General features: G+C 32.2%; 1 protein-coding gene across 1 annotated transcript in view; it reads left to right on the forward strand.

Moving 5' to 3' along the window:
* PXDNL (peroxidasin-like) overlaps positions 1 to 21703 on the forward strand; it is a 418186-nt gene that overhangs the window by 276547 nt on the left and 119936 nt on the right. The window contains exons 7-11 of the mRNA XM_004680042.2: positions 382 to 453; positions 7590 to 7759; positions 10320 to 10437; positions 17497 to 17666; positions 19377 to 19643. Of these exons, the coding sequence (XP_004680099.1) occupies positions 382 to 453; positions 7590 to 7759; positions 10320 to 10437; positions 17497 to 17666; positions 19377 to 19643 (797 nt within the window). The remainder of the gene's footprint in view (positions 1 to 381; positions 454 to 7589; positions 7760 to 10319; positions 10438 to 17496; positions 17667 to 19376; positions 19644 to 21703) is intronic.

The raw sequence follows: 21703 nt of genomic DNA on the forward strand, positions 1-21703 counted from the left end.
GGGGTGGGTCAGGAGAGGTCTGCTGAGCAATGTGGATCACCTCTGGGGCAGAGATTGAACTCATGCTCAAGTGGCTTTAGCTTCTTAGTGTTGTGCTTTAACCCGCTGTGCCACTAGGGAGAGCCCGCATTGATATTTTCTAAGTCAAAGAAAAAGCTCAAAAGATAACTGAGAAAACATTAATGTGATAGAAGATAAAGACATGCAAAACTCTATATGCATGTAAACCAAGTGCTTGAATAAAGGACCATATTTTGTCTTTGAACTTTATCATTGAAATACTTTAAAATATGTATTTGGATTTATAATTAGTTTTTAAAACATTATCCCCTAAACACATTGTTACTATATTGTGATTAAAAGTTATCTTTTATTTTTTAGATTTTTACATAACAACAAATTATCTAAAATACCACCTGGGAGTTTTTCTCACCTGGACTCATTAAAAAGACTGTAAGTAAAAGCAAACAAATAAACACAAAGCTTTATAATTTTCTCCCAAATAAATAAATCCCAAACAAAGATCTGCTGTCATCTTTTGCCATGAAATATCATTGCAATTCTGGGGCATTAGAGAGAAAGTGGTTTTGTTAATTGCAGAGTGATAGAGGATATAGATACTGAACTGTCATGTATTCTCTTTAAAATCACATTCAAAAGAACTATTGAAGATAGAAATTTTCTGTTATTCCCTTGTTGGTCAAATCTAAAGTCTTCTAAAACTTTATTTCCCTTTATTTGTTTTATTAAAAAGGATATGTGAGAAACTCCAAAAACAGTTTAACTCTCCTGGACAGGTTTCAGAATTCTTCCTTTCGGAATGTGTGCTTTGCAGTATAGATGATTTCCTCTTTTGTTAAATGAAACAAACTTAATCCCAACCCAATTCTCTCAACATCTCTGTTTGCTCCTCTTTCCTTCCTGTGAGACTCACTCTCCTTTACTCTGATCTGAATCTTCATATAGCTTCTTTGTTAGTGCTTCTATTTCTGTTATTTTTTTTTTCCTCAGTGGATACAAATACAAGTTCCAGTTACAAAGTAAATATCAAGTCATTGTTTGATGTCTTTTTCTGCCAAAGTTTTCTTACTTCTCAGAACTGATTGAAATAGAGCCATGTGGAGTCATATATACATTCAGGTTTGTTTTTTTTTAAGTATAGATTTTATTTTATTTTTTTTTAAATATTGATTTATTTATTTTTATTTTTTATTTTTTAAAAGATTTATTTATTTATTTGTGCATACAGAACTGGGTACAGGCCAGGGATGCAGAAGCAGTATGAGGATTCACCAGAGACAGAGCAGGGAGCAGAACAGGTGGATCAACGAAGTACACTGCTGAGGGGAGCAGTGGGCCGATCAGGAGAGGTCTTCTGTGCCATGTGGGTCACTTCGGGGGCAGGCGAGGATTGAACTCATGTGGAAGTGGCTTTAGCTTCTTATGCTGTGCTTTACCCCACTGTGCCGCCAGAGAGGGACAGATTTATTTATTTATTTTTTAAGATTTATTTATTTGTGCATACAGAACTGGGTACAGGTCAGAGGTGCAGGGGCATTGAGAGTATTCACTAGAGGCAGAGTGGGGAACAGAACAGGCAGATCGATGAAGTGCACTGCTGAGGGGAGCAGCAGGCTGGTCAGGAGAGGTCTGCCACACCAGGTGGGTCACCTCCAGGGCAGGAAATGAACTCATGCTGAAGTGGCTTTAGCTTCGTAGTGCTGTGCTTTAACCTGCTGCCACCAGGGAGGGACTATAGATTTTATTTTTATGGCAGTTTTTTATTCACAACAAAATTAACCCCAGAGTGCAGAGATAACCCACACACTCTGCCTCCACAACCATCTTCCACAGTACCAGCATCCCTCACCAAAGTGATATTACTGGAACTGATGGACTTACATTGGCACAACTTTTTCACCATATTGTCCATAGTTTATCTTAGAGTTCTTGGTGATGTACACTTACTTGCTTTAGACAGTGTATAATGGCATGTCTCTCTTGTTATAGCTTCATACAGAGTATTTTCATTGCCCTACAGTTTCTCTGTGCTCCATTTCTTCATCCCTTTTTTTCTCCTTTACCCACTCTTGCTTCATTTTGGTAATTGGATGAATATTATATTTTAATTTTTAGCTTGATCCCTTTCTTTTATGTGAGATTTGTTATATCTCTTAAGGTTATAGTCATTGTCTTTATATATTTGCAATTCTAATCTTCCTTGTTTATAAATCTCTCAGAATGTCTTGAAATGTGAAACCTGTTAGATTTTAAACCACTTCATGTTTTTATTTTCTGTTAAATTTTAGTTGCAGATTGTCTATACCAATCTTTTAGATTAAGTGAAGAGCACCCACATAATTTCTGGAACACACACACATACACACACAAATAAAACTGAGAGAGATTAAAATGTTATGCCACTTTGCATCTTATATGCATGTACTATGTTTATTACAAAAGGGTTTAAGCCATTTTTAGTATAGAGTTATTAATATATTAGCTTGGTGAATTATCTATTTTGTGAATGTAAACTTAGATGACTAAATTTTAGCAAATTTCTCCCGGATACATGAGTCCAGATCTGAGATGGAAGGCATAGGTAACCAGTTACTCCAAGTTCTCAAACTTGTGTATACCCAAGCTATAATTAAATCACGAAATACCAGCATACCATAAAGTGAATGAAGGCTATTAAGCTATACCTATATTCAAATTAATTTAATCTTCAACAATGAAGTCCTTTAACAACTAGATGAGTGTCGATTTACTGTTCAACCCTGGAAGTCGCTGAAACCTATGTGAGTCACATTTGCTCTATTGCCTCACACTATGTTATTGACTTCTCCATTGGCACCATACTTCTAGCTCATTCCTCACAGGTATATTGGGAAAACTGATGAAATATCTTCTTAAAAACTGATGTTGGAGTTTTAAGTGAAAGGGATCATGCAAGGACACTGGATGCATTAATTCATTTTCAAATAGAGAAAATTACCTTACCTTGTGCTGTTTTTTCTCTTTGAGCAGTGAATAGTCCAAGTGGGTAATTATTTTAGCATGTGATTATTGACTGAGAACCGCCAAAAGGCATTTGTTTTTTTTTTAGCATACTTGGTGTGATATTTCATGCAAGAACACTTTCAAAATGAAGAATTGTAAACTGATAATGATTTTAGGCAAAATATGCTAATATTTAGTAAGGCATAATAAAGAGAAAAATACCCACTTTTCTTATTTCTATTATTTCCTTTTTTTTTTTTTTTTAGTATTCCTGGTATAAATCTGGAAATACTATAATGATAAAGGGCCTCAAATAGATTTTTATGAAAAGGATGGCCATACTACATTTTCACTTGAATATGAAAGAACATTTCAAATGACAATTAAAATAAAAAGTTGTTTTATTCATGTTTTGCATTCCTGCCATGAATAAGTATCTTAATTGTAGTTGACAGCAAAAATTATTTTATGTGTTTTTGTTTGTTTGTTTTTACTTTGTGTTAAATTGCTACTAAAACATACAAGCATGATGATTAGCTCAGCAATTAGTGGTAGACTTATAAGTAAGTTATGAGTGCATCAATGAATGGAACATTCTGAACTGTGAGGACCTTGTGTCTGTGACGGTCCCAAGGGCTTTGTGTTAACATCTTTCCACATATGCAACTCAGAGAAATGAGAATTTACTCCTTAAAATTTAGCAACTACAAACTATTGCAGATATGAAACTCAAATGCAAATAAAATAAATGAAGTTTGGATTCACTGATGTTACAATTAATCTTATTTTTTTTTTTATCTAAGTAGCTGCTATAATAAGTCAACCAGTGTCAACAAACAGCCAAAAATGCTGCAACCACCACACACTCTACATGAAACTTTTGCATTGGATACATCACTCTACACAGGGCTGAAAGTATTCTCTTTTGAGAAAAGAGAATACTCTGACTTGACTGCCTTAGTTTAATGTGAACCCCTGATTGAAGTGTTAAGAAAATGAAATCTATACCATTTAGGTAGCTTTTTAATGAGCTTGAGTTTTTTTTTTTTACCCCTTAGCAATTTAATGCTACTAAGTATAGCTATTGTTTTTAGTGTAATATAATTTAAAAGCAATATTAAAACAGTTCTGAGGCTTGGGGATAGGTCATAGTTTGTGAGTTCTCACTTGTGTACTCATAATTGCAAGACACCAGCCATGCTCAGGATATAGGAATAGTTTTTTTTTTTTTAACAAAAGAAAATTGGATAAAGAAGTTTCTAAGCCACTAATGGCTGAATGCAGATAGTGTCTAGAGTGTCCAGTAGTCCAAAACAAAGGCTAATCAGACAATATGGTGCTGTCTCTTCTATGAAAGCCTGTAGGTGCTGGCACACCATTAAGTGGTGGACCAGGATCCAAATCACAGTGGCAGCTAGAGGTAATCACAGTTGGGTAATCACAGTTGACACTGCAGCAGTCACCAATAGGAGTCATAAGGCTGGACAGGGCAGCCATGAACACTGGCTGAACAATGCCAATCCAGTCCTCCAGATACAACAGCACCAGGAGGTAGTGCTGGAGGATCAGAAATGGTGGAATTGTCTCAAAGATTGCTGGATACCGGTCAGTAATGACAGTCAGCACTGGTCAGCCAGTGAATGTGCTAGAAAACAGGCACCAGTATCACAGATCTAACAGATGATGTCATGGCAACAGCAAACAGCTCTCAGAAATGCTGGGCTGAACCCAACTGCATGCAGTTCTTTTAGAGACATCAGGAATAGACCAAGGGTACTCTCTGTAGGCGATGTTGCAGTCAGGGCAGGAGATAGGTACTAGATACTAGATATAAAGGCCTGTGGAGGTCTCATAAATCTCAGAAGGTCTCTATGAAAACCTCTGAGAATGTCTCTGTGAAGGTCTCTGCGAAGGTTTATGAAGGTCTTGAAATTTACAGAGGTCTCTGCCCCAATAAATCTGACTGAAGTTATCTGATGAATACCTCAAGCTTATTATTGCTGTAGCTTATATCTTTAGGGTCACTACCTTTCAAGCCAGATAAGTCCATTCACAATTTCAAGTTACATTGGTTCCAGATGAGTTCCAGTCAGATTGATAAGTTTACAATCCAGATTGGCCTCAAAATAGTTGAATAGAACTAGTGAGATCTTGAATCTGATTGGTCATTGGGGAGCTTGAACCTGATTGGTCTATTTATAACTCCAGTATGGCATTTATAAGCAAAATCCAGGCCTAGGTGTAGACCTGCCCTATGCTAAGTTCAGGTGGTCTTGGTGGTGTTGGTCTTCTTAGGGGAGCCACAGCCAAAGCTAGCTTCAGCAGGGCCAGACGCTCATGTGAGCAGCCATGGGCTCAAGGAATGCTGGCCTGGGGCTACTTCAGTGTAGTTCAGGCTAATATTGTGGATCTTGGGCTTAATTTACAAGCTGTACACAGTGGGTTGCCCTGAAATTCTGAAGGTAGACCTCAGAAAAGTCATTTATGCTCCAAGGCATCTGTGAGCCTTAATGGCTCCTGTGGTACTGTAACAATCTTATGAACTGAGTATCTACAATATACTTCACAAAATCATCACATAACAACTCTATTAAATTTATTTTTCAATGTATAGTTTTCTGGAAGTGTTCTGTGTTCCATATCTAAGGAAGAATATGTTCATTTATTATTTTTTACTTTCCAAACAAAGTTACTCTCCCAATATACTGATTTTGATAAGTACTCTTAAAACAACTAGGCATGTTCTAAATTTATATGTAAATTGTTGTTTAAATTCCTTTGTTTTCTCAGGTGTTTTTGAGAGCATCTTATACATGTTAGCAGCAATTATAAATGACCTAAAACATTACTTACTACAATGTTTAAACATCTCCTACTTTCTTATCATGAATATGATTTAGTCATATTATCCTTTAATCTTTGCAATTTTCTTTTTAGAATGTGACCTGATTGCCACTATAGAGAGATTGGCGAGTCCATTTAGTTAATTCTACCGTTTTTATCTTTTGGGATGAATACAAGTGGTAATTTATCATCTGTGTCCTTTTATTATACATCTCTTAGTGAGAATGGAGGTATACAACATAAATCTCTTCGACTGTCTATTAATTTTGTCTCATGAGAAAAATCTGCTACAAAAGAGAAGAAAAATTTAATAGGACTTAGTAAAAGTGAGTAGTTTTATGCCTAGAATAGCAATTACCAAAAAGAAATGTAAAACTCTTTCCCATTACAATCTGCAGGAGAAAATTCAAGATATAAGCCTTTGTAAAAATGCATTGTTTCCATAATATATTTGTAAAATTTTCATTTGGTATAAAATGTAAAAATCAAACCTCCTATCTCTATTCTTATCCTTTAGGGAAAATTAAATACAAGGAAACTATTCGTGCTGATGTAAAGGAAGTTTGCAGGAGAAAGTTAATTATTTAGGATGATTCAGTGAATTATATGTGGCATATTTGTGGTTTTCTTTACAACAAAGTCTATTACTTTAAGTAGTGTATTTTTTTTTTTTAAAGATTTATTTATTTGTGCATACAGAACTGGGTACAGTCCAGAGGCTCAGGGGCAGTGAGAGGTTTCACCAGAGACAGAGTGGGGAACAGAACAGGCAGATCGACAAAGTACACTGCTGAGGGGAGCAGAGGGTGGGTCAGGAGAGGTCTGCAACACCATGTGGTCACCTCCGGGGCAGGTGGAATTGAACTCATGCGGAAGTGGCTTTCACTTCTTAGTGCTGTGCTTTAACCCGCTGCGCCACCAGGGAGGGCTATAAGTAGTGTCTTTTTTAAGTTTTTTTTTTTTTTACATCATTCTTCATTTTGTGAATTTTTTCATCTTGAGTGTAATCTCCATGGGCTTCCCACCACCAGTTCACCCGAATTCCATCACCATAATCCTGTGGACTCTTTCAACCCAGTTTTGATCCAATTCAACCCCTGTAAAATGTCTAGTTTATAGTTGTTCATTGTTTTTCATTTTTACTTTATTACAATTGCGTATTTTTTTTAATTGCTCCCTTACAATCCTGCTATGAGTGAAACCATCCAATATTTTTCTTTTTCTTTCTGGCTTCACTAAGCATGACCCCTTCCAGCTCCGTCCATGTAATTGCAAAAGGCATTATTGCTGAGTAATACTCCATTTTATGTATGTACCACATCTTTTTAATCCAGTCATTGATTTTTGGGCATTTGGGTTGATTCCATATCTTCCCTATTGTAAATAAAGCAGCTATAAACATGGGGGTGCATGTGTCCTTTTGAATCAATGTTTATGTGTCCTTTGTGTATTAGTTCTTAATTTTCTCTAAAAATGGGCATTTATTTAATTTTAACATTTACTTATAACCAAATAATATAGCACTTGTTTAGTAGTAAATACCATTTTTTAGTCTCTATGTATCCCCCAACATATGAGACTAGACAAGTGTTTACTTTAGTGTTTGTTGGTAATTTAGAATATTGTACTAAAAAATGTAACAGAGTAAGTATATTAGAAGAAATTGGATATTTTAATTCAAGAAATTTAAAATAGAAGTTAATGTTTACCTTTAATAGTTGTAATTCTTACTGCATGCCTAGGCGTCTGGATTCTAATGCTCTTATTTGTGACTGTGACCTGATATGGCTATGGGAACTTATGCAACATTATGCCCGCGATGACCAAACTCAGGCTGCTGCTACATGTGAACATCCCAGAAGGCTCCACGGACGTGCCATCACTTCCGTGTCTGTAGAGGAATTTGATTGTGGTTAGTTGTTTTCTCTATGTATAAACAACACAATGTCTTTTGTTTGCAATCCTTCTATATAGGCTGTTATGTAATCCTGTAGTTGAAAGGGTATGTAGTCAGAAAAAGTTTGTGATGGATTTAGGGGAAAATATAGCAATTTCACTTTTAGCATCTGCATTTTTATTTAAGAATTGTTTAACATCATAAACTGTTGGGGTTGGGAGAGTACTTGGAGATAGTTTATTCTAACTTCCATAATTTTAATTATTATATTTTATTCATTAAGAATCAGAAGTCTGGCCAGCATTAAAGTCATCATTTATACCTCAGTATCACTTATTTCTAATAAGTTGTTTTACAACTTTAGGTGAACTAGTTGCTAATATTCAATGTAAAAAAAATCCCTCAACAAATTAGATAAAATAGAGCCACACATATACCTTATATAATGACAATCTAATTAATAAGGCTATGCATATTTTATGATATTGCAGAGCCTGGATTTAATAATATTTTGATGACTTCAATAAATCTAAGTAGGTTCATTTAAAAATTGATAATGGCTTCATATTATATTGCTTGGTTTTCACTTAATGTTTAAATATAAATAATATCTGATAACCTATTTACATAATAATCTTATTCCTATCATGCATATTTAAATTTGAATAAATTACTCTAAACACAAACATGTATGTAGTGGCATATGCACATACATGTGTATGTGATATATTTGGACTTCTTAGAAATTTGTTCAGATGATAATTTTTGGTAGAACTTTGCCTTTTAATGATGTACTTACTGAAAAGCCAGCATTCAAATTTATCTAGGATGTAGTTTGGGACATTATATTAAAATACTTTAATTCCATCCAACTAAAAAAATAAAATGACTTGTTGGTTTTCATTTCCAGTTTAGATTCATATTTTCCCTACTTTCCTTCTTTACTACTGAATTCTAATATATGCCACAGCTGTGTTTTGTCAGGAAACACTATATCTTAAATGATGTTCCAGTTTTTATTTTTATCCCACTTTAATCTTTACATAGGGGGAGATCATTTAAAAATTCATATCTGATGACATCATTCTTTAGTTCTAATGTTTCTCTAGATTTCCACCTTACAATAACACATAAAATCTTTGACATGGTCAGTGTTTCCTGCCTGTTGTTAACCCTGGCTACTCTTCATCTTTTGTTAATTCTTTACTTCTCTTTACTCAGTTTAGCCAGCACAATGTCCTTTCAGTCCCTAGATGTCCTTCAGCTTTTTTATAACTCAAAGATTGTCTACATTCTGTTTCTACTGACAATATTTGTTTACATTTCTTTCCTGACTCAATAACCTTCTTCTTAAATATTAATTACTTGGAAAAGCTTACCTATTCTCACTGCTCATCCCTCTTCTCTCTACCATACACACTGAATTAGTGTTGCTATAAGCACCTAATATGAAATTTATTTTCATCAATAATAAAATGTTATTTTTATTAATATATTTGTTAACGTATTTTATCATTGTATCTTTTATTATCTACATTTATATTTATCTTTTAATTGTAACATATGCTTTTGTTCAGTTCTTTGGTTTAATTTTAGTTGCTACAGTAAATCTCATACTATGAGTATGGATATTTTCTGTTTTGATTATGCCTCATCACTAATCTTAGCATTGTGTCTGACACAATATACAAACTTTTATAGAAAAAAGTATAAAAAGAAAAAAGTATAAATGAATATATTCTTTAATAATAAAAATGAATAAAACCATTTTCCAAATTGTAGAAAGCCATGGTGTTGATTATATGAACATTTTGTAAAATGGATAACCTATTAGCTATTTCTATAATTTGACATTTTAGGAAGGAGAATATATGACATGCTAAGTGTATTGCTACTTAGAGATTAGAAATCTCAGCACAGCTATAAAAGGCAAGAGCTTTGTCATAATAGAATGGCTTAAAGAAATGTGAAAATTTGCTGAAGAAAATTAAAATTACTTTTTGTATATTGTTCCTTTTAAAAGAACATTACCCGACTCATTAAAAAAATCAATCACTTCATTTCTTTATTAAGATTATTTCAAATCCATGTTTCCATGTTTTAAATAGTCAATTATCATTTCAGAATCAAATCATCAATTTATATTGCTAAGTGATTTGCTTTACCATTTTTGAGGTCTAGACATATAAATTCCTATATAGTATAAAGTAGGTAGTTAGATGACCAACCAATTTGTGCTTGATTACAAGTTCAGTTTAACTACTTGTTTTTGAAATATTATCCCATGAAATCAAATTCCTCTCATAAATATTGTAAGAGATTATGAGAAGTGAAAGCACCTGAACATTTACTTCTCTGGCAATACTGTTTGTTATTCAGTGAGTCTTTAAAACATTTAAAGTTTAAATGAAATTTAGATATAATGTCTAACTGGTACCTGTATTACTGAATAAAGGAAGTTTAATATGTAAAATTTTAATGTATAAGGAAATTTTAATTATTGTTCTTTCTCAGTAACATCTACAGTGATATCATTTGTATATTTTAATGTATACTAATAATTTATTCATTATAGAGAGTCCTCGAATTACTTTTGAGCCACGAGATGCGGAGGTAACATCAGGAAATACTGTCTACTTCACTTGCCGGGCTGAAGGAAACCCCAAACCTAAGATTATTTGGCTACATAACAAGTAAATAATGGGCATGAGCTTATGTAATTATCAATTATCAAATTTCAATATCAGTAATCCAGTTTTCTTCAAATAATTTGTCTAGAGACTAAATATCTGAAATTAACACAATATCTTAGGTAACAATTTTATTAACTCTCATTTACTGACTTTCCAAAGTACCTCAAAGGCTTTTCATTAAACAAAAAATATTTCTGAAAAAACATGCTAGAGTGCTTTAAAATCTTTAAAATATAACTTGTTATAACTCTGCCTTAAATATTTTGATTCAAACTGATATTTCATATTCAGTGTTGTGACTTTGAGATAATAAGTCAGTATAAGTTTATAGAAGGAATATTGGGGATCAGGAAAAATATAAAAATTAAAATATAAAATTATAAATCAGAGATGTTCTGCAGGTGAGAAGGAAGGCACAGTATCAACAGAGGATAGAAGAGCATAAGGTACTGTGGTGATGGCTCACAGGTGAATTGGTGGTGGGAATTTTACAGGGAATACATCTAAAAGGAGAAAGCATACATTGTGCAAAAAAGGAAAAATGATGTGTAATATATATAAAGTAAAAAAGACTATATGCAAGTAAATTGATAAATATATGCAATTGTTTAAAATACTATTTATTTATTCTTATCATTTTATTGTCACCACAATTTTTTAAAACCACATAAACTGTATTATTTATTACTGAAAATAATAATAATAATAAACATAAAAAACTAAAGTTCTAAAAAAAGAGTGGAATGGTAACAAAATAAATGATAACAAAATGTAATGATAGTACTAGTAAGATCATATTATTGTGATTATTACATCACTAGTAACTAGCATAATTTGCATATAGTTTTTGCATTCTTTCATACAGTCTTCTTGATTTTTTATTGCATGTACAATCAACTTAGTTTTTATGCATTTTCATAAAATATTCTGAGCTATTACAAAAGGCTTAGTTTTTGCATGTAATTTGGACTGCTAATTGTAGTTAGAAACTCAAACATGCTTATGAAATATACCTTAAAGTCTCGTTTTACTCTGGAGTAGTTCAGAATCAAGTTAATTATGAATATTATTATATCTGGAACTAGCCCAAGAGAAAGACTTCAATTATTAGAATACTTCAATTTATTTCAATCTGGAGATGGCTCAAGGATACTTGAGAAACAGAAATTGCTGCTTGTACTATCTTAAAACTGATTACTCTCCTACCTAACACTATAAATTCAGTCATTATCTGTTCAAGGTTACCAAGGTACTGACTACTATTTAGAAAAGGGCAAATGAAAAATTAAATTGCCCAATGGAATATTAATATAGTGATGCATTTAAAAAGAAACAGAAAATGAAAAAGAAAAAAGAAACTGAAGAAAAGATGAAGCAAAGGTAAAATAATAGCTATTTCACACTAAACATCAGAGATGAGAGAATTTATTATAAGAAATGTTTTATAGCAACAAATATCAATTATTAAATTTTGTTCAGTATTTGTAATACAAAAATAATGCATATACACATATATATTCTGAAAGTGTATGGAATATAAACTGTGATATAGAAAATAATATGAAACAAACATATGTTTAACATAAACCAAGCTAAAAATAAATGTTCTCAATTCATCAAATGCTAATAAGGAGTCCCTTTCTTGGGAGTAAACCAGACTTTCGAGTGGCTTAGGGATATAGAGTTTATAATGCAAAGTTCCAAATATATCCTGTGTGAATTCCAGAAAGGATATTAGAAACAAAACATGGGAGTCACTGTTTGGAGGGACAACTATTAATTTTTCATAAATAATAAAATTTCAGCTGAAGAATTTAGATGCCACTAATGTGGCAACAAGTGAAGGTTCCTAACTTCACTACTGAAAAGGTCATCTAAGAGTTAACCAGAGCAATGCTACACCTGGGAATTCCCTCTGGCTTGAGAACCCATGAACATCACAGAGCAAGACAGATTGTAAAGAGGAAACAGAGAAAAGTCAGATTTCATAGGTGTGTGGATAGAAATATTTAAAGATTATGGCTTGAGATAGGGGTTACAGAAGCCAGGGATCTGAAGAAGGAAGGGAAAAGTTATATGCAGGCAAATACTCCTGAGGGAGGAGAAACACATACAGGTGACTTGCAGTGATACACACAGTTTGATTCCTCAGTAAGGAAAAGAGATGGTATTCTGAACTACTCTTCCATTACCTCACCATCAGACCTAAGATTGACTTCATGAAAATCATTGATAGCATGTAGATATAAGAATCTAAGATCTGGAGTTCCAGAATGAAGTTATATCAGCAGTACCACCATTAGGACCTCCAGCTCTCTTTTCCCACCCCCCACCCCCCACGAATGCTAATTCAGCAACTGCAAAAATAGTTTACTATGTCTGTGGAACCCAGCAAAATTAAAAAATATTAAACCAAATCAAATAAAACCGGAGTGGGCTCTCCCTGGTGGCACAATGGATTAAAGCATCTCATTATGAAGCTCTTTAAAGCCACTGCAGCACAAATTCGATCCCCAGCCAGGGAGCTGAGGCACATGACGTGGCACTATTCTGACCCGCCCGCTGCTTCCCTCAACAGCGTACTTTGTCAATCTGCCTGTTTTGTTCCCCGCTCTGTCTCTGGTGAAGTCTCTCGCTCCCTCTGTACTTTTTGGCCTGTACTCCAGTTCTGTAAGCATAAATAAATAAATCTTAAAAATATAACGCCCAAGCACCTCCTGTGGTGCTTTGGTGCTTTAATAAAGCAGCACTTTATAATGTGCTACTACCTCTCTATATTTTTAAATATAGAAAAATTAGAGTGGCTAAATAAGCAAGAAAAATATAATGCATGATGCTATGCAATCTCAAGAAAACATGACAACACAAGGAAGAACAATTCAACAGACTCCAACCACAAAGGCATGGGACACTATATCTCCTTATCAGATAACATTTCAAAATTGCTGTAATAAAGAAAGCCAGAGATTAAGAAAAAAAAAAGGAAAAAAACAAAAAAACAAATCAATGAGATATAACTGAACTCAGAAAAGTGATTCATATAAATCCAATAGAACTCAGAGAAATAAATGTGCTCAGAAATAAAATTAATGAATATAGGATAGAAATGAAAGTTTTACTTAAGAAAATAACAGTGATTGAGGATGTAAAGAGCTCAGAAAATGAAATTTAAAATTCCGGAAAGGCTATGAGAGCAGAAGAGAACACATAAGCATTGAATGACTGACCTCAAATATAATAATATACAATAACCCAGACAAATAAAGAGATAAACTGTGATGTGAAAAATAAATTTGCAGGTAACTTATAAAAATAATCCCATAAAGCTTTCACCATATTTTTTAGCAGACATTCTCTAGGAAGGAAAAAATGGAGGGGCATATTCAAAATAAAAAAGATAAAAGCTGCCACTTCAAAAAATATATAATAAATAATATAATACAATTATATAATGTAATATTATAATATAATGTAATATAAATACTATAATTAATACTATATTTACATATAATGTTAAATATATAATAAATATCATAATAAAATATATAATACATAATAATAAAATATATCTATCTAATAATTTTTAAAAATCTGTAGGAATTCTCCAGCACACTGGACTCTCCCTACAAGAAATGTTTAAAAAGAGTTCTCCTATTTAAATTAAAAAAATCACATAAATTTAACAAGGGGATAAGTAGATAGAACCAGAAAACTAAAGACTATAGGTAGTAGCATGTACTCCTATATAAATATCACCCTAAATTTATTGACTGAAATCACTAATTAAAAGACAAAGTGACTGATAGGATCAGAAAACAAACTCCAACTTACTGCTGTCTCCAGAAAACTCATATGAATTCCAAAGGTGTATATAGGCTTGAAGGTAATTGTTGGGAAACAGCCCTAAGAATATTATTTTTAGTGAAATTAACCAAAGAGAAATATTAACAGAAATATTCACTTATATGTGTGATATATTGAGAAAACAAGCAGATGAACAAACAAAAGTAAACTCTTGGACTGGCATTCTTTAGTAGTTACCAGAAGAAAAGGGAGGAATGCAGTGGGTAAGGTAGAATTGGGATTTCAGTTGTGAACTTAATGTGGTTGATACACTTGCTTTGTATACACAATTCTTTCTTTACATTAAATAATACAATATTCACACCTGCAACATATAAATGTTATAATTCAGTTTTCTTCCTCAAAAAGATAATCCATAAAATGTAAATAGGAATTAAGATATAATAATCTATTAAGGAATTATAAATAGTAAAGCATATAAGTGAAACAGACAATTGGAAGACACCACAGGGGATCATAATCCCTATGAGTAGAGATGGAAACTAAAACATTGATTATACCATTTCTCATCATAAAGCCAATATTCATTGTCACTGTGAATTGCAATGTGCTAAACCTTCTCATGGAACAGAATCTGAGACTTGATAAAGGTTTAAAGTGTTTAAGAACAAAATGAATCTCTCCAAATCTACTGTAAGCCATGCAATCAGAAACACTGGACAGAACAAGCACATGCATTGGGATGAGAAAACATTCATTCCCAGAGCAGGTTCCATTACCAAATGGACTCAACCAAGAATAGCCTTGAAGTGTTCCCTGGGGATAAATGAGTTAAATGGAACTCAGATCATCTCTGGAAAGAGAGTTGTCACTGCACGGGGATATAAATAAACATAACAGTCACTTATTATCTTTTATAGTCTATTTTCTCAACATGTATTACAAATAGCAGTGAAGTTTGAATACTAAACCAAACAGGAGGTGTCAAAATACATAAATAAATAAAGTAACATAAATAGATGTGCTTCAGTAAATAGGAAATTGGATTCATAAGGGAAGTGTGATATAAGAAGCAAAGGTGAATAAAGTATTTTTTAAATATGTTGACAAATCTGAATATGATGAGGTTGTTGAAGTATTGACTGAATTTTAAGCAAGGTAGCAGTAAAACATTAGACAATGCTAAGAAAAGAATAGGAAGGAGAGCGGACATAGTAGAATCAAATTCCATTTCATTTTATGTGGAGGATTATATTAAACATAGATTTTGGTAAATCAAGAAGATATGCTAGCATTATTGTATAATACTAAAAAGCAAACATATACAACTTCAATTTACAAAGAAGGGACAGAATAAATAAAGAAAACTGTTTAATATTATAAAAGGGAAAGGGAATGATAAAGGCAAAGTCATGAATAAAGAAAACACAACATTTCATTGTAAATAAATGCAAATACATTGGTAAGACAAAGCTTATTTAGGTTTAAATAGACTTTTGTAAGACATTTTTAGATTGGATTAAAAATTCAGCTGTGTGCTATCTAAAACATTAGAGTGATAAACAGAAAACAATAAAGTGATAGTCATCCAGATAAAGGTGATTAACCATATTAATGCCAACCAAAACAAATTTTGAGGCAAATGTGTATGTTGCGTATCATTAAATCATACTTAGTGACAAAAAGAAAAGTTTCCTAGATATAAGATTCATAAATTCCTAACAAAGTAAGAAACAAAAATAAAACTGAGGGAATTTCAAGAATGAATTGACACAGACTTATTTATGGCCAATTTAATATTAAATACTAACTTTAATATCTAAACAACATGAGGATTCTGATTTTATAAATAATATGCATATATATTATGTGTATATATATAAAATGCAGAATATTAGTATAGATATGTGTATATATATACATGTATCTACTAAATGAAAAAATAAACAAAACTGTTTTTAAGTAACAATGGAACATGCACCAAAACTTAGCATGTGTGAAGAAACTAGACATCAACTCATAGCAAAAAGTCAATTTCATAAAGACCTCTTCCTTCAAATGTAAGGTTATAAAATTAGAAATCATCCATTCATCAATATAATTTTGGGGAATTTTTTAGACTCATTAGTAGGAAAGAAAAGTTACTTCTCCATCTCTCTAACATAGTTTTCTACATATGTGACAACAATCTGAGTTACTATACTACTGTTCAGCATCAGCACATTGTCCAATTAATAGATAAATATATTTGACTTGAAACAGAAACAAACTTAAAGGAGAAAAACTGGAATAATTCAAGTTGAAATTTTTCTCTAGTAACTGTTATCAGTGGGTGACATAGTAGGTGAATAATAAATGTTTATTGAGGGATAAATGATGGGGAGAGATTTCCTCTCTTATGAATACTTGCATTCATTAATACTAAGCATATTCATGTGATTACAGGTATCCTCACACATGACCATTAAATACTTTTAAAATGTGTGATCAAAAAGCAATTAATTAAAAATTTCCAGCATGCTTTTTATCAGTGATTTTTAATTTATTTCTAAAAATTACCCATAAATATACTTACTTTCTTATTTTTACTGATGAAATGCATTATGCTATGTATCTGAGCTTTCTGGGTGGTAGTGATCACTATTTGTAGTCAGTTAATTAATTTTCCATTTTCATTAATAAATTATACTTTTCTAGTATCTTTGGTTGGAGATACTAAGGTTAATGAAGTCAGATAAGATGGTCTAATAGCTAATTGGTAAGTCCTTATTTAATGCTAAATCATACTTGACTTTGAGTCATGTTGACATAAATATGAATTTTTTACACTTAACAAAATATGAATGTGTATTGACTGACCCACAGAAAAAAGAAACTCATATATCAGCATTTGATGATCTCTTAGTAGAAATTCAAAGACATGACAATTTGCTAAAATTTTCTTTACACAGGGGAGTTTGCTTTAGTCTATAAACTCATGCTACCCTAGACGGAAAGGTATTTAAAATTCTTTCATTCTTGTCTTGAAATCTGTATTCAGGATACTGTCTCAGAAATAAATGGAAGGGGAAAATTAAACCCCAATTCAATTTGGTTAATTACAGTAATAAAAATTTTAACAAATTGATATACTTGAAATAATTTAGAGTACCATATCTATTTTGTTTAAGTTTTAAAGATGATTGAGATTTAATAATATATATGTGAACATGTATTTCAGCTGCTCATTGGCTTTGCATTTCCATGTATTTCTAGCCATTCATTGGATTTGAGAGATGATAACCGACTTAATTTGTTTGATGATGGGACTCTCATGATCAGAAACACTCGAGAGTCAGATCAAGGTGCATATCAGTGCATGGCCAGGAACTCAGTGGGAGAAGTCAAGACTCAGAATGCCATGCTCAGATACTCCAGTCCTCCAGGTGGGAAGTTGTTTTCATAATTGAAGTTAATGTAAATGCAGCAATTGTGCATCAGCTACTTGCACCAGAAAATGACCTTATATAGTTTCTGAAGTATGTAATGCTTAAAAAGGAAATAATTATTTATTTCATCATTTTTTTATAATTTTATTTAGAGAAACTTTTTTTTTCTATTGAATTTCATTTCAAGTTCCTTCCTTAATTTTATAATATACAGGTCACCATAGATATTCTCCAAATATTTTGTGATTCCCCTTTAGCTTACACATCCAGTTTTCTAAGGATGGCAAGATGTGTCTTTTCTATATATTTTTGTTGCCACTGACTCACTTCCTCTCCTCAATAATTGTAATATTTTTTTTCTGAACCTCCTTCAGCACAGTTTTCTATAGTACTTACCCTTAGACATAATGCAATGGTTTCTAAAATATATTGTATATATATTATATATATATATTATATATAATATATAATATATATTTATATTGTGTGTGTGTGTATATATATATATATATATATATATATTTTTTTTTTTTTTAGGGTGGTTGTTTTGTCCTTTATCTCTGTGGCTAAAGGATGAACAAGCAAAGAGGAATATACCTTATGCATACATCTTTAAAATCTCAGCACCTAGCATTTTGCTAAATACTCAAGGCATTCAATATTGTTAAAAATTGAATTAAAACTTGAGTCTTGTATTAGATTACATCAGTTTGTCTCTATTCTTCAGAGTATGTATGTTTTAGGAATTAAGTAGCCCCTAAAACTTAGACTTAATGATTAAGAATTTTAAACATCGCACTAAGTCTTTAATTTCTGCTTGAGGTTTTTATAATATTGAAAGGTGTGAACCAGTAAGAGTGGAGCATAGTGTATTGAAGTATAAATTTTACATTTAGAAATCATTTGGTGAATGAAAATATTTGATATATTTTGAGTCTGTACAAAACTGTCATATTAACCTAGTGATCTAATGATATCTGTGTTCCTAGTCTTAAGTACTCTCTACTTAATCCTCTATTTTTCCTACACAACATCACCAAACTCATGCCTAAATCCCGGAGAGAAAACAAGAGAAAGAGTGATGCCTAATTAGACTTTGCCTTTCCATTTGGGAAGGAGACTCTTCTTGCTGCTGTGATCTACTACATCTCACTGGCAGAACTGTATCACATAGATCATCTTTAATTGCAAGGGACACTTGAAAAGGGATATCCTTCCATGGTAACATCTGAATATTTAGCCCCTAAAGTAAGGAATAGTTAAACATTAGTAATGTCCATGATGCCTCATGACATTGAGAAAAGGAATTTTTAAATAAAAACCATATATATATATGCATGTATGTATGTATGCATATGAACATAATGTACAAGGCCTGGGGGCAGAAGGTAATGATTAAATGTTCTGAACTTTATTTTTCAACTAAACAAATTTATGTAAATCATTTGTAAAAGTAATTTTATTTGCTACTTATTTTTGACACAATAGAATTTTTAAAACTCATATATGCATATATTATATATTATATGTTTATAAATCCAGATTAAATTTTCTTTTATATTCAATTTTTGTGAATTTAATGTGGGTGTGTAATATTTACATATTAATTCCTTTTGAAATGATAGTGATCTTAAACCCATTCTGTAGAATACATAAATCTTTCAAACTAGTATTTATAATTTGTTTTGTTTGCCTCTTTCCCCATAGCCAAACCAAGTTTTATTATACAGCCCCAGGACAAAAAGGTTCTAATTGGTACCAGCACAACTTTAGAATGCATGGCCTCTGGCCACCCACACCCCCATATCACTTGGACCAGGGGCAATGGAGTGTCACTAGATGGACCCAGACATGTGGCAACTTCAGGAGGACTTTACTTACAGAACATCACACTGCAGGATCAAGGTCCATTCACTTGTCATGCCAACAATATACAAGGCTCCATCCACGCTACAGCAAACATAATTGTGCAAGGTATGGGAGCAGAAGGTCATAATAGAAATGTTCTAAAGTTTGTTTTTTAACTTAAAAATGCCATGTAATTCATTTGTAAAAATAATTTCATTTGCCACTTTTTGACACAATGGAATTTTTGAAACTAATATGCTTCCCTTCAGGCTTGGATTTTTTTCATTTTAATCTTTATCATAATCAACTGTTACCAATTACAGAGATAAAAATCATTATCCTGGCAACAAACTGTCAAAAAATACTTGTGTTTCTGTATACTTTAAAGACATAGGGAAACTACTCCAAGTCAGAAAATAACTGTACCCTGGAGTCTAAAGACTTTACCAAATTGCTATTCATTGTAACTTCAGGCTCTTACAGGAAGCTTGGGCTGTGTGACTAAAGTGGCAATAAAAATATAATGAACACAACAGATAATTTAAATCTGTGGGCATGCCATCACATTGGGAAGAACTTGCATTTCTCTACTATTCTTTTGTATTAATTGAGAGCTGCTTTTTCCTTTAGATTGTAGCTATGGGCATGCTTTTACTCCATTACTTCTTGTGAGCTTAGAGGCTTAGTAGTCAGAATTAAGTGTTATTGAAGTGATATAAAAAATCTGTTCTATTCAAAACAGTTTTTCAACAGCAGGTCAGGGTACACAATTTATAATTATCCATTTATCCATTTTAAGACCTCTTGGACATTGTAATTTAGTTGTTTTTTTTTTTTTTTCATTTTACTTACCAAGTGTGCCTAGTATATTACCTACCAAAAATTCAGACTCCAGAAACACAGAAGAAATACAGACATATGGGATTAGGTATTTGAATTGTAGTGCAGGGGCAACATTTGGGCATGATTGCTAACTAGTCCAAGAAGTGAAATTGACCACCAGAAAAAATAATGGTTTGACCATCTTGGGTTTGCAGCATTCAGAAAATGTTTTCTGAATTGTTTTGCTCAGCATCAGCTTCTAAACTAACAGCAGATCAGTGATTTTTAGTTTCCATCCTTACATCTGAGAAAATACTATGTTTTCCCCTAGAAATGCTAGTATCATTTTTTTTCTACAAAAAATAAAGGTCCAGAAATTAACTTTTTCTTGCTATCCTTGAAAACTGCTAGGGTAAATGACTTTTAAAGAACCAAGACATTATTTTAAAATTTTCAGAGTAGGAGCTGAAAAAATGCATTTAAAGAAATGGTCTATTATTTGATTATATTATTTTACATTTATTATCTTTTATAAAAGCAAAATCAAATGTTTGCACACTAATACTTTCTTATTTCACACTGTGCCAGTCTTTTGCTTCACAGATATTTAGATTTAGTGGCTTTCCATTTTTTATTCTCTATTAGCTGGTATTGAACTAAGCTCTGATACCACTTGTATGGTATCAGAGTGTGTTGATTTCTTCTTGAGTTATTTTGCATGGAATTCACCATCTGTTTCTCTTTTGTCTTTTGCAAGTGTCTACTTGTGTAATTTGTACATCTGTGTGTCAAAATATATAATTGCTCTTGAGATTGAGATGGTACATTAATCATTCAATGCATTTCTAAGAGGGTTTTATTTTATTTGCCTACTGCTTAGGTTAGATATTTTAAGTTGAACCCCTTTGAGTCATCTTAAAAGATGTTCTCTCAATTTTCTTTAGCTTCTTTATTGTCTATTTAAGTCAAAATCATAATTTTTCACAAATTAACTTCCTTTCCTAAACTGATTGATCAAAGGATAAATAAAATGAAAATATAAAACAACAAATAATAAAGAAAGACAGAGACCCAATGAAAGGTGTGAATTAGGTGAAAAGTTCTATAGTCCACATTGTAAATAAAAACCCTTTATAATTTATTAATATAATTCATATCATAGGTTTTATAAAGTTTCAGAAGGGTGGATTTACTAAATAAAAAAAATAGCTTTTCATAAGCACAGGCTGTTTTTACCTTTGAGGTAGTTTGAGGTAGGACTTAGAGAGCCACTGTTGTAAGTGGAAGATTCAAAAGTATAAACTTTTTCATTCTCACTAATTCATCCAGCATGTATGCATATGAACATAATGTACAAGGCCTGG

Source organism: Condylura cristata, unplaced genomic scaffold (assembly GCF_000260355.1).
Source record: "Condylura cristata isolate star-nosed mole 26May11 unplaced genomic scaffold, ConCri1.0 scaffold00009, whole genome shotgun sequence".
Taxonomy (NCBI): domain Eukaryota; kingdom Metazoa; phylum Chordata; class Mammalia; order Eulipotyphla; family Talpidae; genus Condylura; species Condylura cristata.